Below are 22,905 nucleotides of genomic sequence, written 5' to 3'. Positions count from 1 at the left end.
TAAACGGAAACCTAAACTGGGAATAACTAAGGTAAAGCTATGACTAAGAATACAATAGACCAGGCGTGGAAACATAGAGGGTGGAAACACAGACGACGCGACACAGACTACATGAAACACAGAGACTAAATACACATGAGGGATGATCAGGGGAAGTGGCCACACATGGGATCACAGCTGACACACATGAACCTAACGACAGGACAGGAGGGTGCAACTGAATACACTGACAATGAATACAGACTTACAAAGTAAAACAGGAAGCATGGAAATTAGACATAACAAGAACTAAACACAACCACGCAGACAGGACTCATGACCCAGGGAAACTTAGTACAGGGGAGATGACATAACTGACAGCAAGAACTTGACAGTACAAGACGCACAGACATAACACACGAAGGGCAAGGGAGACTTAATGCAAGGGTAATAAATACAAATGGCTGGACTACCTTAAAGAACCTAAACAAACAAACATCAAAATAGGCTAAACATAACACACTGGGTCACACGACCCAGGACCATGACACCACCCCCCCACCAAGGGCTGGCTCCAGACAGCCCTAACCCAAAAGAAACAGACCACCGAGCCCGGGCGGGCGGCGGGAGACCAGGACGGAGGGACCAGAACAAGAAAGAAAAAACAGCCAACAAAAAACACTGGAGCACGTGACAACAGTCCAAACATAGCTCAGGGGGTCGGCCCAGAGGGTGGCAACACACCAGCCCATAGTTGATGAGTTCAGGCGGCCGACCCGGGGGTTGGCAACCCAACAGGCCGTGCCATCTCCCATCAGGAGGCCGTCCATGCGGGAGGCAGTGGCGGTGCAGTTCAGGAGGCCGACCCGGAGCCCACGGGCACAAGAGTTCAAGGGTCACACGGTCGGGGGACCGACCAGGCGGGCGCCACAGGTGACAGAGCCGGTCAGGAGGCCAGCCGTGCGGAAGGCAACGGCGGCGGCGAAGGGGACGGCGAAGCAGCTCAGGGAGCCGACCGCGCGGAAGGCAGCGGTGGCTCTCCAGTGTCAGGCACACTGGCCGAGGCCCGGTGGGCACAGGACCAGTCGAGGCAGGACCAGGCGGTGGCGTGGCAGCCACAGGCAACGGAGCCGGACCAGGCAACGGCGAAGCAGGCGCCGAGGCTGGGCCAGGCGAAGCAGGAGCCGAAGCCGGGCCAGGCGAAGCAGGCGCAGGGGCCGGACCAGACGACGGCGGGGCCGGACCAGACGACGGCGGGGCCGGACCAGACGACGGCGGGGCCGGACCAGGTGAAGCACAGGCAGAAGCTGGACCAGGCGACGACAAGGCGGCCACAGGTGGCGGCTGAACGGGCCCCTCGGACCCTCCAGCGGCGACAGGAGGCTGAACGGGCCCCTCGGACCCTCCAGCGGAGACAGGAGGCTGAACGGGCCCCTCGGACCCTCCAGCGGAGACAGGAGGCTGAACGGGCCCCTCGGGCCCTCCAGCTGGAAGAGACGGCTGAAGCAGAAGGCAGTCTGAGGCGGAGAGAAAGCTCACGCCATTCCTAGAAGGCTGAGAAGCAGCCTGTACAGCTGACGTGGAAGGAAGCTGAACGGGCTCCTCGGGCTCTCCAGCTGGAAGAGACGGCTGAAGCAGAAGGCAGTCTGAGGCGGAGAGAAAGCTCACGCCATTCCTAGAAGGCTGAGAAGCAGCCTGTACAGCTGACGTGGAAGGAAGCTGAACGGGCCCCTCGGGCCCTCCAGCGGAGACAGGAGGCTGAACGGGCCCCTCGGGCCCTCCAGCGGAGACAGGTGGCTGAACGGGCCCCTCGGACCCTCCAGCGGAGACAGGTGGCTGAGCGGGCCCCTCGGACCCTCCAGCTGACGAGACATGAGGCTGGACGCATTCACCTGACATCTTACAGTTAACAGTCCAGAAGCAAACAGGTGTCAGATGTCCTGAGGCACAGACCAGCTCATTCACTTCAAGACTCATGTAGGCTGACATAACAGGCTCCAAAACAGAAAGTCCTGCTTCTATATTCCTCCCTTCAGTCTCGAGCAATGACAGGGCTTGACGGCCCAGATAAGCCGGGTCAGCCACAGGGAAAACAAGGACTACAACATTCCCCAGAAAAACACGACTTAAGCCTTCACGGATAAACTCCTGGGAAAACATGAAATGTTCAGGAATGAATCTGGGCGATGAGAACTGACTAGCAAGATGGCGGTAAGGGTTATAGTGACTAGGAACCATGCGTGAGGTGGACTGTAACTCAAGGGTGTTATGTAGTGTGTATGGTGAAATGGGTACGGCTAATGCTGTGCTAGCATTCCTAGCTGAGACGGGTGATGTTACACAGTTCATGTTACCCTGATTTGACTCCATGTCGTCATCTTTAAGTTCCAACGTGAGTTCATGATCCGCGTTCTCAGTTTTCAGTTCATTGGGAATAGGAGCAGCATGCAAAACAGGATTACACATCATCTCACACTCAGTACTTTTACACTTTACGTCATGACCCTCCTTTAAATAATCCTTATGTGCTAAGGAAGCACAGGGGCCTACTTTAAGTAGCTCGTTGGTGAGCGGAGCGGGCTCGGGAAGGGAGGCATTAGCCACAGGTAACTCAGTCCTAGATGGAACCCCAGGCACATTAAATGACACAGAAGAAAACACTTCCACCCCACTCCCCACACAAGCAACATCACGGCCTGTGGAACTCTCTTTCAACCCAAGTGTAGTGTCAGGGGCCCCTACAAGATCACTAGGCCTGTCCAAGATCCTCTCTGAAACAAATGCACTTGGCTGTGATTTGGTTAGCAGAGCGGGTAATTCTGAAACAGTGACTTTATTTTCGCAAACAGAAACACACGAAACAGGGGATTCCCCGGTCAGCTTAGAGGCTGGACAGTTAAACACCTGTTCGGGTGGCGGTGACAAGAACACCGGCTGTGACTCCCCAGTGTTGGAACTCACAGTCTGAGTGGGTCTTACTCCCTGTTCGTGGAAGCCAGACGAACAGACCACACCATTCCCAGTACCAGAGTCAGCCATTTCCACACTATGTGTCTCTGTTAAATTTGACCCGTGGCTCTGTAATTCTGAGTCTAATTCATCTTCTACGGCTTCAATGGAGGCTGGTGATGACAGGTTGCACTCACTCACCTCCGGTCGTCGCGCGATGCGGTGGCGACGCGAACGCCGTTTCCTCTTGGCCGTGAGCCCCGTTAACGTGGAAAGTGGAGCCTCTTGCGGCGTCGCAGAGGCTGAGGAGGCGAGGGTTGGCGGAGCATCAGGCGGGAGCTCCTGGCAACTCCGGGGGCCCCCAAAGGCCAGGCGTGTCCCGCGGAAAATCTCACCGTAGTGAGGAGCGAGCCCTGGCTTCCCCCGTAGCTCCTCCTCCAGTTGCGCGCATGCGGCGCGCTGCCGCTCCTCGAGGTCGAGATCCATCACCTCCACAGCCTCCTCGTGTCGCTCAGTGGAGGGCGAGACATGCCGTAGCGATGAGCGACGGCGACGTGAACGCCGCTTCCGTCTTGAAGTGGACGCAGACGGAACTTGGATTTCTGTGGTGACCGGCTCCTCGTCTTCTGACCACATCCGCGCCAGATACAAAGCGGGAGAAGAGTAGTCCGATCGAGGCGGCGAGGACGGGCGGCCAGTCCGAGGCGGGGCGGCTGGCGGAAGCTCCTCCTCGGAGATAAGCCAGGGCTTCCAGCGTAGCTCGTCCTCCCGATACGCCCGCAACACCTGCTGCCGCTCCTCCTCACCGAAGTCAACAACCTCGGGCATCTCCGTGCAGGCAGGCGGTGGCGAAGATGCGGAAGCTGATGAAGTGTGAGCCAATGGTGTGTCGGTGGTGAGCCTCACCGTTCCGACTCTGACCGCTACTGGCTCATGAGGCAGCGGGGTAACATCGCAACAGCATGGCTCTGGCGAAGGTGCACGCACACCGGGCCGATGCTGCTGCGGACGGAGTCGGAGAGCGGAGACGAGAAGGTCGCTGACGAGGGGGTGCAGCGTCTCCCATAACCAGGGAAACACCGACACGCACACCCCTGCCTGGCGGGCGAACTCCTCCCGTTCCTCCTCACTGGAACAGTGCAGCCACTTGTCGCATAGCGACTCCACTGTCCGGACAATCTCCAGTCTTTGTGTCGCTGGGTCCGGCATGGTCGCGTCGTACTGTCACGGTCCACTGTGACAGACCGTGCGGTGGTGTGTATGGTGGACCCAGGTGCGAACACAGGTGAGCAGGCGGGAGTGAACTTTAAACAAAAGCGAGCCTTTATTGTGGCTGATGACAAGGTATACAAATACAGCAGGGATAGCGTGGCTAAACGGAAACCTAAACTGGGAATAACTAAGGTAAAGCTATGACTAAGAATACAATAGACCAGGCGTGGAAACATAGAGGGTGGAAACACAGACGACGCGACGCAGACTACATGAAACACAGAGACTAAATACACATGAGGGATGATCAGGGGAAGTGGCCACACATGGGATCACAGCTGACACACATGAACCTAACGACAGGACAGGAGGGTGCAACTGAATACACTGACAATGAATACAGACTTACAAAGTAAAACAGGAAGCATGGAAATTAGACATAACAAGAACTAAACACAACCACGCAGACAGGACTCATGACCCAGGGAAACTTAGTACAGGGGAGATGACATAACTGACAGCAAGAACTTGACAGTACAAGACGCACAGACATAACACACGAAGGGCAAGGGAGACTTAATGCAAGGGTAATAAATACAAATGGCTGGACTACCTTAAAGAACCTAAACAAACAAACATCAAAATAGGCTAAACATAACACACTGGGTCACACGACCCAGGACCATGACAGACTGTATATGAACAATGCACATAACCATGCTTGCAGCATTCATCGGTTTGTCCTTTCTTCAAAGGATCAAACCTTTTGCTGAGCATGTTGGTGTCTGGAAACTGAGTGCGACTGAGAATATGAGGCACATTGAATCTTAATTGTTTGTTTGTGATTGACAAGTTGTTTTAGCTATTGATACGTTTGTCTTTTTTCACTCTAATGAGACCATAGAAAAATAAGCAAATAATTAAAAATAATTTGAAAGACCATAGGTTTCTTTTGTATTTCTTAAGACTTGAAAATATTCCCTAAAACTATAAACACATCACAAATAGCTGAACATGAACTACTATGTTTGTGATGCATCAACACAACTAGCCAAGCTAGCTTGCCTTAGCCGACAGCTTCGAATTCAACAATTTTGTATATGGGCAACCACAAACTACCAGGTTCAGTTTGTTGTACGATTTTGTCAGAATGGATATGGAGATTTCTGATATGCAATGTCTATATATTGACCCAACACAGTACAGAAAAGAAAGCATCCCTGCCATTATATCTCAAGTCTCTGCATGCTGCTTTTTCTGTAGCTACAGTACAGCGCTTAACAAAGACCTTTGTAGCTGTATACATACGACTGTATATGTATATGACTCCTAAAACTACATGTTCAGTGTAAGTATTTGCCTCCTCCCTGATTTCTTACTTTTGGCATGTTTGTCAAACCTATCCAACCCTTCTCGGCCTTGTGTAGAAAAGTTATATAAGTTCCACCCTTGTTAAATCCTAATTTAATCTCAATCATCCAGGAAATCCCAAAAGTTGATTTTGTTTAACTGGAAGTAACATTTTCAGTGAAGGAAACTTGATTAGAATGAACTTTTGGAACTGTGATTAACCACCAGGCCTGACCGCTGCCAGACCTGTTGAATCAAGAAATCCATTAAATAGATCCTGTCTGACAAAGTGAAGTTGGCTAAGGTTTTGGGACTCCGTTGAACCACGGGCCATTTTCCACAAATATATATATATAAAATAAAAAAAAATCAGGAAGGGGGCAAATACTTTTTCATTGCACTGTAACACTGACACACAAGTTGACTTGTTGTTTCTGTGCATTCTGGATCACAGTGACAAATGTTAAGTCCACCCAGCCTCGTGTCGCTTTCACATACACGGACATGTCGAGCCCATTCATAATTAACTCCTAAGGGAAATATAGTTAAAATATAAGCCATCTTCTGTAAACATCACGGAAACATCATTTGGTTTTTATCAGCTAAAATCTCACCTGCAGAGACGAACACAAAGAGGGCAACACTGAACAAAATGGACCACGATGATGCTCTCACGGCAGCCATTTTCAATTTCGAGTTCTGATACTGTTGTAACACCTTGAGCACGTCACTTTTATGCAAGTCGCATCAGAGTGACGTTTGGTAGGCTGGACTGTTGGATGAACCGAAGTGCGTTGTAGGAAAAGAGTCACAATGGTAACGGTGAAGGATATTGTGACGAGCTTTGCACGTTCTGGTGGCTTTTATTTTATTTTTTTTACCTTTATGTAACTCGAGCTGGTTTTCAGCTGCTCTGCACACACTGACACACCACCCTCCTCCGGTCCTGGCACCATCCTTAAAGGGGAGGCTGATGGAGATCAGGTGCATATCAGCCTCCCCTGACACCACACCCTGAAACCACTGCTCTACTATATATATCCCTTGTTGCAGTATGTACATGTGTGTATATATGTGTCTGTCAATGACTTAGGCAGAAATAAAAAGCGGGAATTTCTTTGTCTTTCGTTGCAAACAACATCACTCTACAACTCTGATTATCCTACCAGCTAACAACATCCCAGCAGCCAGCTCAACAGCTATTTTATTTCATCTATCAGCCTCCAATTTTTAAGAACTATGTTACGCTTCGAATGACTTCTGCATGTTTTGTATCTCAGTTTGTTCTATTTAAAGATAGAAAACAGTGGAAAACACTTACTGCTGTTCCCTTAAAAACCTAAATCTTAAAAGCTAGAAATCCCATTTATTCCATTTTCCAAGTGTTGTTTCTGTTTTCCAGTCAATAAAGGATGTTGTGGAAGCAGTCAGCATGAGTCCCACATACAGACTGCTGTAGAGGTTTACTATGTAGGTCTGACACCATCCTTCTAACATCCTGGTGAAAGATTTTGAATGTTTGAATACTGACATTTGCTGGAAGCTTTGTGTTACACCCATACTTTGTTAGTCAAAGTACAGGCATATCAGTATGATCCTGTACCTGTCCCTCACTTGTTGTTCTGTTGATGCTGTTTTGACTTTGTACAACTCGGATACTGTAGGCCATTCTGAACTACCTTCATATGGCTGTGGGTTTTGATCAGACGTTTTCTAACTGGAATTATTGGAATTATTTTAAAACAAACAAACCACTGAGCAGGAATGCAGTGCCAGAAACCTGCAGGTAGAAAGGATTTAATGAAAAAAAAAACCTGTTTGACTTTCTCTCAAACCAACACTGTGACAAGAAATATTTTAATCGTCGTTTGATACAAACTTGAATGTGTGCAGAACTTTTATGCTACAAACACAAACACATTTAAAATGAGTGACTCAATGTAGGGTGTTATTAGAGTGTGGCATGATCATCTACAACATTGCTCATGTCTTTAAAAAGAGAAAATGAAAAAAGATAAATAAATGAATAAATGATTTGAGATGAAAATAAATTGTCATTATACCTGTGGAGAAAAGGTTCTACAGTTTTGCTTGATTTTCAAGACGAGATAAAAGTGTTTAAACTCTGAGGCCTCCTACATCCATAATGCTCCATAATGCAGCAGGGCCCACAATGGAGGATGTACAGGTATATCCTGTGTAGCATCCCTGGCTGAATGATGGTCTCTTATACTGATGCTTCACAGAGGTTTTATTGGAAATGTTTTTATTTAAACATTCAGTGAAGACACCGTAAGAGCTAGAAGCAAAACAAAACCAACAATATTAATACCATAAGATCAAAGGAAACAAATTTCTCCTGCTCTCATATAGCATATACATCAAATTTGCATCACTCAATTCATTATATCACTTCACTAACTTACAACTACACATAAAGGTCAAGGTCAAGGTTAACAACATAAACTCTATTAAACGACATTTTGATTGCATGTAACATATTCCGTTAAAGGAAACATTAACAAACCTTGTCAGCCAGGTAGCCTACTAATTGGCAAAGTAAACGTATATATTTTTCACTTTAAGGCACACTATTTACCATATCCTAAAAGAAACGTTACTAACAGCCCTGTAACGGTTTTGCGCCAGTTTCCTGTTTCAAAATAAAAGCCTGGATTTCAAAATAAAACCGAAGTACCTTTCAAACAAACGTAAAAATATTTACCAAATTTAAAGGTCATTTACATCCTGTACAAGAATTTTTACCTCCACTGTGTAAAAAGAAGTGTGTGGGACACAGCTGGAACTATGGAGGGAGGAAGACTACATATATAAAATCTTACACCTAGCATTATAAAATCATAGGCTAATACAGGGCTACACCAACAATTTATGATGCAGTTTCTTTTAGACATTATATATGACATCACTTTAAAATTAGACTCCTTGGCGAGAACACTTCATTTAGTTAAACCCTTGTTGCCTTGCCTCCTATCTCCTCATAAATCTTCCTCACCTGACATGCTTACCCGTCTGGTGTGAGATACTGAGACACGGGAAATGAAAACAGGATGTACAGACCGAGGAAAGAGAAAAAGATAAAAGGCTTTAAGCTGTGAGTCCTTCTCCTGCATTGTTCCAGTGTGAACCAGAAAGTCATTTAAACAAGTCTTTCTCTTTAACTAGATGGAAATTGTTTTTAGCTGCGAGTTTTGTGTATATGTGTGTACTTGTACACATCGCTGTGTTTGAACCAATAGAAAATCTCCTTCTCAGAGGAAGAGGGCGGGCTTTACTTGGTGTCAGTGACAGAAATGAAAAAAAGCTCAAATGAGTGAGAAGGATGATGAAGGAAACATCTGTGCTGTGTCTGCTCTGTAAGTAGAATCTCTGTGTTTGTTTCATCAGCTGTTTTTTAAAGTAATTATTTAATTAATATTTTTCATATTCATTATTTTCTCATCAAAACTTTATTGAAACATGTTGCTGACAACAAATTGAGGTGAAAGAAAACACCCAAAACAAGTTAAGTCTGTTTACTGATCTGAAACATGTAAGTGTGACAAAAACCTAAGAAATTAGGAAGGGACCCACGAGTTCAGATATCTGAAGTTGTCCCAAATGAAGACTAAACAGATTACAAAATAGATTCCTCATATTTTAAAAACAGATAGTCAGGCACAAGTGTTTGGACTTCAGTCCCAATAGCACAAGAAACATTTTGGGCTTTTTAAGTTAAGCTTTCCTGCCCATCAAGGCAAAGTCAGATCGTCCATATTTTCAACCAAAGTTCAGTGTAGCTTCTGTCTGTTGAGAAAACAACAGTATGTGAAACATGAGTGGGTCAATGTATCCAAGAGTAACTTGGATACAGTTACTCTTCAGTAACTGTATCCAAGACATTTTCTCTCTGCAGATCCCTGTCTGAGCAACGTGGCCCTTTGTTTCTTATCATTAATAGAGAACTTGGCAAAGACATAATGAAACACAATCAGAGATGGTGCTTAATCGCACATAGCAAAACTGGCCCACTCAATGTGCTTACACATGGCCCATATACCACAAAGAATGACGGCCCTTTGGTGGCCCAGATCTGGGCCAGCACCAGGCCAGTTGCAGACACACTTCTTTTGATCAGTAGCTGACTTGCTGTACCCCTGAGCTACAGCCACGCAGTGGTAAACATGAGTAAACCGTCACTAAGATTTGGATAATGTGTACATTTAAAAACTTTGGCTACCATAGCAGTATAGTATTGCAACATGGCATTTGGGTTTTCTAACTAAAATAGGAAAATAGGAACATAAATAGTGTCATCATTGCCAGACCTGGCAACAATCTGGTTGATATACACCGAGCCATGACACCAGTCAGCCAGCTTGATGCCGGATCCAGGCCAGACAGTTTTCTATGAGCCTGGGCCACATAAACCAAATCATAATCGGTCCAGATGTGGCATGGCATCACATAAACGTGCCATTTACGTCAGGTCTGGCCCACATCTGAATGACAGACCACTGATCACGCCAGAAGTCAGCCAGCAGTGCTGGCTTGACACCAGATCCAGGCCAGACCTGTCTACAACCTTGCGAATTAGTCACAACACATTGGCTCCCCACTCAATATAAAGACAGGCAAACACAGGCATGATGGACACAAAAGATTTTCACTGTTATTGAAGAAAAGAGTGTTCACAGCTGGCTTTAACATAGACCTTAATTTTCCATTTTTCATATTTTCATTAAGTCTGCAATCATTTCATTTCAAATTATCCATGAAAAATATGACAAAAAAGTAAAATCTGGAGCAATATTCTCAGTTTATAATAAAAAGTACATTTTCTTTTTATCGTATACTGTTTGCTAGAAAATGACAGCATGTTATTGCATCATCTAAGGCTTCTAAACTGGAAATGTGACAGATGATAAAATAAAGCATCCACTCCTACAGTGAGCACCTTCTTTGGTTCTGTTATGCATGGATGGGCTTTTCAAAAAAAAGAATGTTCACCTCAAAGTGTTATTTCTTTAGTTCTGATGTCACTGCTGAGCTACAGAACAAACCAAGGTCAGTAACCTTCCTCTGTCACAGTTTAAACCTGATAAATGCTCACTGATATGACCTGATTGGGTTCATGTTTGCATATTGGATCTTTAAAAATGGATAGTTGCAATGCAGATACAGCAAAACATCCTTTTAACAATGGCAATGTCATTTTCACCCTCACAGCTCGTCTGACTGTGAGTCCCAGCAGCTCTCAGTTCTTTAAAGATGACTTTGTGTCTCTGAGCTGTGAGGAGGACGACAGCTCTGCTGGATGGACTCTGAGGAGAAACACAAGCAGAGAAAACAAGACTCAATGTGGAGCTGAGTGGGGCAAATCTACTGGGAATTCCTGCAGTATCAGCTATATCTTAACAGAGGACATTGGAGTTTACTGGTGTGAGTCCAGAGAGGGTCCCATCAGTAACATGGTTAACCTGACAGTCACTGGTAAGCTGAGTGTGTGGAGTTAGTGTTGATGAAGCTGTGTGTAAATGGATGAAATGCTGTAGTTTGTCTCTGTGTTGAGGTGGATCAGTGATGCTGCAGAGTCCTGTCCTCCCTGTGATGGAGGGAGATGACGTCACTCTGCTCTGTAAAACAAAGACCACTCCCTCCAACCTCCCAGCTGCTTTCTATAAAGATGGCTCCCTCATCAGGAAGCAGCCTACAGGTCACATGACCATCCAGCATGTTTCCAGGTCTGATGAAGGCCTGTACAAGTGTGACATCAGCGGTCATGGAGAGTCTCCATCCAGCTGGATCACTGTCACAGGTGACACACTCACCTGTCTGTGTTTCTGCAGGTTTCAACATTCATAATGTGACGACAACTTAATGACTGTGTTTGCTTTGTTTTAGACAAACACACCACCACACCTCCAGATATATCCATCCCTTCATCACTCTCCCTTCCTGTTCTCTCTGTGTTGTCATCTGTTGGATCAGTCATTGCATTTGCTCTCCTGGTAGTGAGATATATTCATAGGAAAGGTAAAGTTGATATTCGGATGTCTGAGCTTTTTTAGAGTTTGTACTCAATATAAATATGTGTGTGTACGTACCTACTGATTTTATTGACTGTGAATTAACCTGTTAATGAAGCAACAATGTTAGAAAACTGTGTGCCTGCTTAGTGAGGTCTGTTAGGAAAGACGGGATTTTAAATCTTCTGTTGGTTTGTTAGGAAATTGGCAACATGGTTTACAAGACTACACTTTCTAACCTCCAATGATTTAGACTTGGTTTTAAGTTGATAGATATTACTGTGTTTTCACAATAGTTTATACAATATAATAGACGATTAACCTCTTAAGCCCCAACGCCCCCTGATACGGGGGCAAAAAGCAGGAGATCAGGTAGGCTTGGGGCTTAAGAGACTAAAGAGATTATGCATTATAAATAGTTAGATAAACACAAAATGGTGAATGATTAGGAACTAAATGAACATTCTTTATTTCATAATTAGGGCTCAAGTTTAACCCTGAAATCAAAATTGTTATTATTATTTTTGAGTGTGTGTGTGTGTGTGTGTGTGTGTGTGTGTGTGTGTGTGTGTGTGTGTGTGTGTGTGTGTGTGTGTGTGAGAATCACCAAGTGTTGTTCTTTGTGTGCTGAACTGTTTGTCTGTGGTTTGTGGTTAACAGATGTTAACTGGTCTGCAGTCGTCCAGTTTCCTGTTTGTCATCATAAATATAGCAATATATATGTGTTATACATAAGTGCTTTATATTTAGATGATACCAACATTTTAGAAGCATCTAGATATAAATTTTAAATCTGACTGTATTAAACTAAATAATTTAAATGAAAAGATCTGATTCATGTTCACATAATGATTTCTGCAGCAGCCAATAGTCTACAAAGCGCTCTATTATCAGCAGCACAACCAACAGCGATGCTCTTCATATGTGTTTTATTGTGCAGGCATTGATACAGATGCAGTCTACTCAACAGCAAGAACAGAAGACATCAAAGACAAGAAAAACAAATCAAAGATGAGAGGTACAGCTCCAGTTTACAGCTAAAACTGAGGCTGATCTAACAATTTAAAACCTTTGAAATGGTATAGTATAATTCATCATCTTTACCATCTTATTAGCTTGTTAATATTTAGTAATTAGCACTGTGTGCATTGGTGGGAACACCACAGGTTGTGTGTGTGTGTGTGTGTGTGTGTGTGTGTGTGTGTGTGTGTGTGTCAACATCAATACACTGTCTGTGAGGCTTCAAGCAAAGAATCTTGATTTGACTACAGTTATATTTTCAATATTGATGTAGGAACAGATCGGGCGGTTTAATGGTGATCATTACTGTTTTAGAAGGAACAGAATATCTTTTTGTTCAACCTGCAGCTCATTTTCTTAGGGACACATGTAACCTTAAAGGTGCTACTGCATTGATTCACCCTCCTCGTATGTGCTAAATGAAAGGTGTGTTGGGACTTTTGATTCATATCTGTGCTAGTTAATAGTTTATAATCTGTGTTAATGAGACATAATTGCCAAAATCAGCTCACACAGTCCTTTAATACAAGAACTTTTTAAAACCACAGCTGCAGCTTCCTCCTGGTGTGAGAACATGCTTACTTTGTGCTCTGTGGTGAAGCGTGTCAGTCTGCATTAAAAAAAAGTTGCCAGTTTTGCGGCCATCCACCTGCCTTTTCACAGAACTCTCCCCCACTTCTACGTGGTCATTGTGTGTTTCACAGCAGAGGTATTAGGATTAGGAAAAAAAAAGCTCAGCAGATGCTGTGGTTTGTGAAAAACATCACTAACTCTTTTCATGCTGCTGCATAAAACAAATTAATAACAGAGGTTTTGTTTTAGTTCAGTAATGTAACAGGAGTCATTCTGTTGTAGTAACTGAAATCTTTTTATTCTGCAGACACAGAATCAGTCGCTGTTTACTCAGCAATGAGAACTGAAGGCATCAGTCATGGGCTAAAAACCATCAGAACAAGAAGGCCCAGGTACAGCTGCTCTGTATGTCTTAATGCATGTTCAATTAACCATCTGGACATTGTATTTTCAGAGGGAAAAATGAACATTCTGCACAATAAAAGCAGAACCAAACAGAAGCCAACTTTTTTATTCAGATAATGCTCATTTTCTTTTTTTAACTGGACTTCTTTTTATTTGATTTCCTGTCATTTATATCCTGTTCGTGGTACATATTCATATCAAATATGACCAGCATTTGTAATAATTACATTAGTGCATGCACAAGTAATCCCTGTGAACCAGTTATTGTTCTACTCTTTAACTCATATGAGATCAAAGAGGGGGACTTAAAATGTTCACCTCAGGGACAGTAGCTGCACCCAAATCCTCTCTTGGTGAATTTTCATAATCACAAGAAGTGTGTGTGTGTGGGGGGGTAAAACAAGTGAGGGGCTGCACCAAGAGCCAGAATAAACTGTGAATAATGCATCATACCCTGGAGTCCAGCAATACAAATTAATATTTTGAAAGAAGCAAACAAGCTCCTTTAAATTTGGTTACATAACATCTTTTTGTGGTGTCTGATTTAACAAAGAGAAATCCTGTACAATGGAAATAGATTTTGATAACAACCAGTTTCCTATCAAAGAGCCAAATATAAAAGTTGTGAACTTGCTGGACATGATATCTGTAACATGTAGCCATCTACTGGATGAACATTGGTTGGTTCTTTTTCTCTATCTAAGTGGCATACATCTTTAACCATTCAAAAAAATAAGTCACTAACAGTTCAAAAATAAATTCCAACTTTTGCAATTCCAATTATTGTTTTTAAAGTTATTAATAATATATCCTGTGTAGGAGTGTTTAGCTTATTTTAGAGTTTAGAAATGTGTTATCATAGAATGTAGAACTATTGTAGAGACATTGATACTGCCCTTAATATAATAAAGGCTGATTGTATTGTGAACTTAGGAGTAGATTGTAGGAGACCTCTCCCCCACTGAGTGGAAATTCCCCAGAGGATGCTGGGGTGGGGGTCTCAACATTTGTAACTGGATAACTGTGGTCTGGAAGGGAGATGGGTTTTATGACCTAGGGAGTCACCTACACCCACAGTGTTTTAACTGTCACGCACACACATCCACACACACACTCACTCATGTGCACTCACACATACACACAGGTATGCTGTACGCATGTTATTGCTCACTCTCAGGTGTTGCAGACAGGCTGCAGCTATGGTGATGGTCCCCGTTTCAAAATCTCACTTCTCAGCTTGTCAGAGAAATATTCTGTCGAGGTGGAGAGAGTTTGACTTCTTAATGTCATTTAATGCAGGTGATGAGCTAATTGTTTCCAGCTTGTAATCCTGTTTTTTGAACTGTGTGTGTTTGTGTTCAGGCGTTAAACCAGATCCAGACATTGTCTACTCTTCACTGAAGTAGTCCACCAGTCCAACCACTGACGTCCAGCTGCTGGTCTGTAATCCCCCTGCAACACAGATCAGAAGACAGCTGGTTTTTTAGGTTGAAAACTTTTATTATTACGTTGTTATTATGTTTTATGTCCTCAGAAGCTTCTCTGTTATTTAGATATTAGTCATGCTTGTTGGATCTCTCTCTTGTTTCTGTGGCAGAAATATGGTTTCTCTGCAGGATTAATTAAAATTTAATTTCATTTGTTTTTCTCGTGTGGTTTTGTGGGTTTAAAAAAGGTTTTAGATGGAAAATTTGACTTGTTCAGGTTTGGTTGTGGTTATTATTTAGAATAAACCCCTACTCCAAAATAACAACAGCACAGAAAAAATAAGGTACAGCCTCTGTTGTGCTTGACGTTTTCCTTGAAAGTTTCCACTTTTATCGATTAATTAATTTAAACATAAATTTCAGAGATCACATGTGGTTTTCTGTCACATCCAGACATGTAATGGCATCTGGTGCACAGACATTATTAAGTCGTTGCTCCTTTTCCGAGTGTGTGTAGCCACAGCGGTTGATCACATGATCAAATGTTAATGGGATTTTTTTTTTTTTATCAGTCGTCTGTCTCTTAGTCTCATCTTCCTCACATCTTATTGTAGCTTTAAATAAAATACTCTTTTCTCATCCATCCATTCCCTTCCACTTATCCTTTTCGCTGGAGCCTATCCCAGCTGTCATAGGGCGAGAGGCGGGGTACACCCTGGCCAGTCTGTTGCAGTGCCAACACACAGGGACAGACAACCATTCACACTCACATCTATGGGCAATTTGGATTAACCAATTAACCTATCCCCACAAGCTGCATGTCTTTGGACGGTGGGAGGAAGCCGGAGTACCCGGAGAGAACCCACACAAACACAGGGAGAACATGCAAACTCCACACAGAAAGACCTGATGGTGGAATTGAACTCAGGACCTTCTTGCTGTGCGGCAACAGTGCTAACCACCGTGCTGCCCTTTCTTTTCTCATTTCTATGAAAAAGTTTCAAAATAACTGGACAGAAAATTGAGTGTCTGTCTGCTGAAACACTGCAAGGCTGTCAGAGAAGGGAAAAGGAGAAGGAATCAGAGAGTGTTGTTTATGGTCAGTAGTATTTGTATCTTTATTTATTTCAGACATAATAAAAAAAAAACAACAATATATACTCGTCTACATGTATTTTCATTTACGAATACGAATATATGTGTAGATTTACACACACACGTATTTGTACAGACAAACAAGAAAGAAATATAATAAAATAAAACACATTTGTCTAACATGAGATAACAGTTGTTTGGTCTGAAAAGGAGTAGGAAGAAGTATGCACATACTTATTAACTCCTACCCCTGCTCAACATCTTATTAATCCCACATATTTACCTAATTCTCCTCATCACATATTCCACACAATACACAAGAAAACTTATATCAACAAGGCTGGCACGATATTTATAATTTAAATACGAGTTGACATATTTATACATACAATGGGTGATTGTCTTTTTCAATATCGTATCCTTCCAAGAGTAATTTTCGAAGTGTCTTTATGAACTTGCCAATTCCTGAGCATTGCTGTAATTCTGCAGTAAAGCTATTCCACAGTTTTACTCCACAAATAGTTACGCAAAAGGTTTTAACATTTGACCGTGCTTTAAGAATCTTCAGATTCAACTTACCCCTTAGTTCATAGTCTCCTTCTCTGTCATAGAACATCCTCTGTATATTTCCTGGTAACATATTGTATCTAGCTTTATACATAATTTTTGCCGTTTTGTATTTTATAAGATCCATAAACTTCAATATTTTTAATTTCAAAAACATGTTGAGGTGAAGTAAGGTTATAATAATAATACTTCTCACAATAATATACCAATTTTAATAAGGTACAGGGAAATGATTGCTAGAGGGTGCTGTTACTCTCCAGGGCACTAGAGGGTTTTGCATTACTATTTTTAAAGCCTAGTAGAACCATAGCAACCATATTTTCTTTTTTTCTTTTTTTTGCATATGAGGAATTGTACTTACATGTAATGCATTCAGCTTGTCCTAGGTCACGGTTTCCTTCCACATGTGGCTTTGCAAAAACTGCATAAAAAGCAGTTGCAGCAACAAAAACACAATATTCCAGAAACACGCTTTGCCGATCTGATCGGCTGTTGAACTCAAGTTACACTGAAGTAGTTTATTTTGATGCACATGCTCTCTTTTTGCAAATCTGCATTATATTTATTTTCATTTTTCCTGCAGTATATAAAAATTGGTGTATCTCAAAAACCAAATTATGAAGACACTCAAAATAAACTTCCTGTGGTTGGAAACTACTTTATGCATCATTTTTCTATTTACAGTTTTGAGGGATGAACGTTTGAATATAAAAACACAAAAACTATTTTCATGTTTTTTTGTAGCTATTGCACTTTTTATGAATTGATGTAGTTACTATAGACTTAATGCATACATATTATTAAAATTTGGGATGTGATGGTTGTATTGATATATAGCAACTTGAAATACTCCCACAAATGGCACTACAGCATCTAAAAATATAAAGATAAGCTCTGGCGGACTTGGTTCCATGGTAGGTCTTAAAGGGTTAAAAACAAACAAAAAATTTTTTTTGCCAGAAAAACAGCCAGATGGAGAATAAAGTGCTCCTCTCTCCCCTATTCTTGAATAAACATTCTGATTCAGTCCTTCAAATTAAAAGCATCCAATTCTTCAAGTTTAATTCCAGGACTGAGGTTTGTATCTGCAGCTCAGATGGAGATTTTGTTTTAAATTTATTTATATAATATATTTTAAATTTGTATTAAAGCCCAACCCTTTCATTATTAGGGGTGTGTCCTCTTTGATTGACAGCATGGTATCATGGGCATCTGTAGCTGCTTTCCTTTTTAATGCAATTATCTGACCAGTAATATGGCTGCTGTGTGGCTAACTGAACTAAAAGACCGTTCAAGAAGTGCTCCAATTTTGGTGAGTGAAATCCTAGGATTTTATTTGAATGTTACTGAGCTCTAATTAGCAGGTAGCTGTCTGCACCGTCCACCCAGGCAGATTATTGATGTTTGGACACTTAAAAAAAAAAAAACACACAAAAAAAAAAACAACAACAACACAATAGTACTGCAATAGAAAAAACACTATACTGTGAACACAAAAAACCATGACAATTGTGCATAAGTGGGCTCATGGATCCCGCCGTCTGTTGGGGTCTGGCCACAGGACCTCATCAACATCGCAAGCAATGTCCTCTCCCGCTAGGCACCGGGGTAAATATCCTCTTGCTCTCCCTCCATCCATGCTTGCAAAGTTCTTGGAATGGCTACGCTGAGGGCTTTTGTAGTTGGCTAATTGGTGTTCGGTTTTGCAAGTAGGTGCCTTCAGGTGTGTATTTGAGTGGTTGCAATTACCCGATGTGTTTTGTATTTTGGATACATGTGTTTTCCTAATGGCACCCTGAGATTTCATTTTGTGAGCGAAGTGTCTTATGTATGTAATAGAGTGTAGCATGCAGGACCATGTGTGTTGCATGAGGGAGTAGGTGTGTTGCATGATTGGTACTGGGGTGCAAAGCAGCGCTTTTGTTTAAGGTAGGGGTACATGTGTTTGAGGTATGGTAACAACAGCTTCACGTTGTGTTACTTTAGTCTAAGCATGGGTTTATAGTGTTCAAGCAACGGGCAAAAACTGTAAAGAAGTAGCATTAAAGTGTCTTCAATAAAACCAGTGAAATCTCAGAAACAATAAAGACTAAATTAATAAAAATATTATGCAAAACTTTTTTAGCAATGAACAGACAGACTCACATAATGGAGAACTTTTGATGATGAAGCATTTTATTATATTAAAGGAGATGAATCAACAATATGTGAAAAGCTCTTGAAAGTTAAATTAAAATGATATGAGCTCCCTCTGGAGTTAAGTCGAACATACTTCTCTCATTGGGTTCATAATACAGAACACTCCATCTACACTGATGTCATCACAGTGTTTTTGTCTTCACTTGTTTCAGTACGTGTGTGCAATTATACTGTAACAGCTGATCTCTACACAGGATCAGTTTGTGCTGTTCGAACGCCACAGAACAAGTTTGATTTTACAAATAGCTGAGCCTGACTCGCTCATACAGTAACATACAGGACATTAAATACATACATGTAGTGGACTTCCCAACTTATCAGCAAATCCCATGAAATCACTGATGATGACTGAACAGAGTAGTTCATAGAGTCACTATCAAACTTCACAAAGAGACACAATAATGAATAAAATAAATAAAACAGATTGACATCAGTTCGTTCTTATTACACTTCTGCTACTTTTGAAATATTTAAAAATACGCTGTCCTGGTAAACCTTTATATATGAAAGAGAAATACTGCATTATTGTGAAATTTGATTCTCAAGATTAATCAAGTTTATCGTTATCTTAGTTTGAAAAGAGACCTTTATACGCATTGTAGTGTAGTTAGCTTAGAGTTGATTTGCATTTTCAGTCCCTTGGCAGGTTACATGCAAAAGATCAACAAAATGTCACATAAATAGTCATGTTTATTGAAGAGCTTGGACTTAGTGGTGGATTAGCCATCACAGAAACATAAAAATGTATTTCAGTAATTACCAACACTTAGTTTAGGCAGCTGTGCCTTAAAGCGCACATTAAATAAGTGATCAGTGGTGTCGTGAATTTGTTAAACATATTTTCCATCACTAATGTTTCCAGTTATTTTTAATGGATGACATTTTTCCTTGAAATCACCAAACATTTCTACTGAACTGAATATTTAGTGTAATTTCTTGTGATTATGTATACTGCTATGAATTTTGACCTGATTTTTTCACAAGTTTTGTTGTTCATGTTCTCTTAGAACATGAACTACTGGTTTTATGTTTTTCTATTGATCATAAAACCAGTAACACTCCAACAACAACAAACCCAGCACCAAAAGGACCAACTTGCTACCAGACCACTGACTCCATCCTCTGTTCTTCCTCCTGTCTGACCTGCAGGTGAGAAACAGGTGTGAGGTGTCAGCTGTCAGGTAGGTGATGAGTGAAGAACAGAACAGAATCCATTTCCTCTTCAAACTGCTGTCAGACATTATCTACTGCACTCTGATGTTTCTCTCTGGAAGCAGTCCTGCTGTTTCCTGAGGAGTCAGTAAGTGTCAGAGTGACATCAGGGATCCTTCTGGAGTGTCCGTGACAGTTGTTTGCTTCCAGGTCATTTCTGTCATTGTATTCAGCAGCAGGAGATTCAGAGTTTAGAAAACTTTCAGACATTTCAGTTGGTTCAGTGTGAGGATGGTGTGAGTCCTGATTACATTGTTTATGTTTTCTATAGATAAAAAAAAGAACAACAGCAGCAGAAAACACCACAGCAACAACTGAAAGACCAATGACCAGTCCAAAAGATCCAGCCTCCTCCTTTTTTTAGGCTTTCTGTTGTTCAGGTGAAGCAAGTGAGGAATTCTGGTTTTTCAATTTTCCACAGATCGCAAAAGCAGCTATAAGAACACAAATCACCCCAAAAACTGACAGACCAGGACGTCCTCTAGTGATTGCAGCCTCCTTCCCTCCATCCTCCTTCCCTCCATCCTCCTTCCCTCCACCCTCCTTCCCTCCATCCTCTGTGAGTCCTCCTGGCTGACCTGCAGGTGAGAAACAGGTGTGAGGTGTCAGCTGTCAGGTAGGTGATGAGTGAAGAACAGAACAGAATCCATTTCCTCTTCAAACTGCTGTCAGACATTATCTACTGCACTCTGATCACATCACTCAGACCAGCTGCTTTCTACAAAGTCTCATCAACAACATCTTTAGAAACAAACATCAACAACCAGGAAGCAGCTTCACCTCTGATCACACACACACTCAACTCTACTCACTCACCTGGAGGATCAACATGAAGGTAGATGATGCTGATGGGCTCGACACTGCGATTTGCTTTCTTCCTGCAATTTGTTCCACTTGTGAACGCACGACACTCGTATGTTCCAGTGTCATTTATTGTCAGATTCATCACAATCAGAGACACGTCTCCATCCTTCATCTGTCTGCCCTGCAGATCCACCCGGTCCTTAAAAGATGGATGCTGCTCATCTGAAACCAAGTTCCCACCCCGGTACACAAGGACATGTTTTGGCTCGAGGTCAGCTCTGCTCCACTCTACAATGTCATTGTTGTTGTTTGGAGCTCGACATGTCAGAGTGACGTTCTGTCCCGACTCAGCTGTGATGTTTTTCTTGTCTAAAAGAGAGAACAACACAGAGTAGAGAGGTTCAAGGTCAAAGTACAACTGTTCACTTCTACAGCAGCCAGACAAAGATCTGTTATTACATGATAGCCTTTTATTCTGTATGTGTTCTTTAAGCTGCTCCCTTCAGAGGTCACCAAAGAAAATCTTCTGCCTCTTTATCTCCATCTTGTTCTTCATCTTGTGACAAAAGGACAGCAACTCAAATCAAAATATATCCTAAAGCTGGGCATACAGTGTGTGATTTTTTTCAGTCCCATTATTCAGCTCCTGCTAAAAACTGCACGACTGAATCGCAGGGGTTAGAAGTTCATAGGTCACAATGCAGGGTCATGGCACTGCTTCAAAAGTGCGATACCTCCACGAGGGGTGACCAGGATTTCAAACAGGTTTGATTTTCTTGCAATCATACCATTGATGATCGGGAGCCGGTCATGAGGTGTTAATTGCTTCTCATTACCCCATGTATACTACATGATGCATGACACACGATTAAGGGTTCTTTGGGTGGATCCCCAAAGAACAGACAACCAAGCTTCTGGAGAGCCTGCATGACCGCGGGGCAGACGGTCAGCACAGTCTCCCTGAGCCTAACATGGTTAAATACCTTCCCCAGGAACCAAAGGCAGTACTCAGCTATTTCACACCTTAAGGTTCACACTCCCTTGCTACCTCCCAGAGACCTCAAAGAGAAAAAAGACTCTTCCTGTGGAGTGGTCTGCTTCCCCCAACTTCCTTACTAGACCCCCACCATTTGTCTTACTGTATGAGTGTGAGACATGTTAAAATCCAGTGGCACCAAGGCATCATACAATAAAATAATGTGATTAATACATAAGTAAAAGAAATTCCTATACATGGTCGAGTTCATTGAGACTCTGGATGTCCCTGCTTTTTATTGTAATATGTGGACTGATGCTCCTAAATCTTGCCTCTGACACAAAACCTCCAGACAGTAATAATAAAAAAGAATAAAACTATTAAAACCTTTAAAGCAATAAATAATAAAACTTGAACTGAAAGAAGAAAATCATCTGGAAACTAAATTAAACTAAACACAAAAAGTCAAAACAGAATAAAAACTAAGTAGGAAAAAAAACACAATAACTCTGTTCCAAAAACAAAAACATCCTGATAATATGAACATAATGTGTGAGATCTCACAGAGACACTTCTTTGTCTCTGTGGGCTCTGATCACACCGACATGTTAGGTCCACACAGACTCCACCCAGCCTCGTGTCTCCTTCACAAACACGGAAAAACTGAATCAATATGAAAATAAAGGAAATGTTGTTAACATGTAAAGCAGACTGATGCTTTTCCTCTCTGTCCCACAGAGTGAATCTCACCTGCAGAGACAAACACAAAGAGGCCGACAAACAGCAAAGTCGAGCAGAGCGACGCAGTCACAGCAGACATTTCCGTGTTCTTGAGCTCCGACGCTTTGATTGTTCTAAATGTCTCAGGATGGTTTTATTGAAATAACTGAACCTGAGTTTAAATCCTGACTACATGAGATTAAATTTAAGGTTTAAATGATCCTGAAAGTCTCTGACTGAGAACAGATCTGACTTTTTAGCCACTTGTTAAAATCCAAAAGTCAACGTGTCATGTGTACTGTATGTCGCGTTAGAGTGACGTTCAGTAGGTTGGACTGGAGGACGATCTTAAATAAGTGCGTCATAACTAAAGCGATGAAATCTGAAG

General features: G+C 42.3%; 2 protein-coding genes across 2 annotated transcripts in view; one reads left to right on the top strand and one right to left on the bottom strand.

Moving 5' to 3' along the window:
- LOC146578871 (coxsackievirus and adenovirus receptor-like) overlaps positions 1 to 22,721 on the bottom strand; it is a 29,787-nt gene extending 7,066 nt beyond the window's left edge. The window contains exons 1-2 of the mRNA XM_085268943.1: positions 22,548 to 22,721; positions 20,834 to 21,190 (exon numbers count right to left, since the gene is read on the bottom strand). Of these exons, the coding sequence (XP_085125069.1) occupies positions 20,834 to 21,190; positions 22,548 to 22,617 (427 nt within the window). The 5' untranslated portion in view covers positions 22,618 to 22,721. The remainder of the gene's footprint in view (positions 1 to 20,833; positions 21,191 to 22,547) is intronic.
- LOC146578872 (low affinity immunoglobulin gamma Fc region receptor II-like) lies at positions 8,837 to 14,923 on the top strand. The gene is made up of 7 exons (XM_085250288.1): positions 8,837 to 8,867; positions 10,522 to 10,557; positions 10,720 to 10,983; positions 11,063 to 11,308; positions 11,395 to 11,526; positions 12,460 to 12,537; positions 14,880 to 14,923. The coding sequence occupies exons 1-7, from the start codon at positions 8,837 to 8,839 to the stop codon at positions 14,921 to 14,923; spliced, it is 831 nt and encodes a 276-aa protein (XP_085106414.1).
- Positions 22,722 to 22,905: the final 184 nt, after the last annotated feature.

This window comes from Mchenga conophoros, linkage group LG3, assembly GCF_057382185.1.
Source record: "Mchenga conophoros isolate Kocher_MC1m ecotype Shallow Benthic linkage group LG3, M_conophoros_male_GT1.1, whole genome shotgun sequence".
In the NCBI taxonomy this organism is placed as follows: Eukaryota; Metazoa; Chordata; class Actinopteri; order Cichliformes; family Cichlidae; genus Mchenga; species Mchenga conophoros.
This window is presented reverse-complemented; position numbering and strand designations above follow the sequence as displayed.

Excerpts from the sequence above, each read along its gene's own strand:
- LOC146578872 (XM_085250288.1), top strand. The coding sequence starts at position 8,837 with ATGAAGGAAACATCTGTGCTGTGTCTGCTCT. Across the intron at positions 10,984-11,062 it reads GGTTAACCTGACAGTCACTG|GTGGATCAGTGATGCTGCAG; the intron begins GTAAGCTGAGTG and ends CTCTGTGTTGAG. Across the intron at positions 12,538-14,879 it reads AAACAAATCAAAGATGAGAG|GCGTTAAACCAGATCCAGAC; the intron begins GTACAGCTCCAG and ends GTTTGTGTTCAG.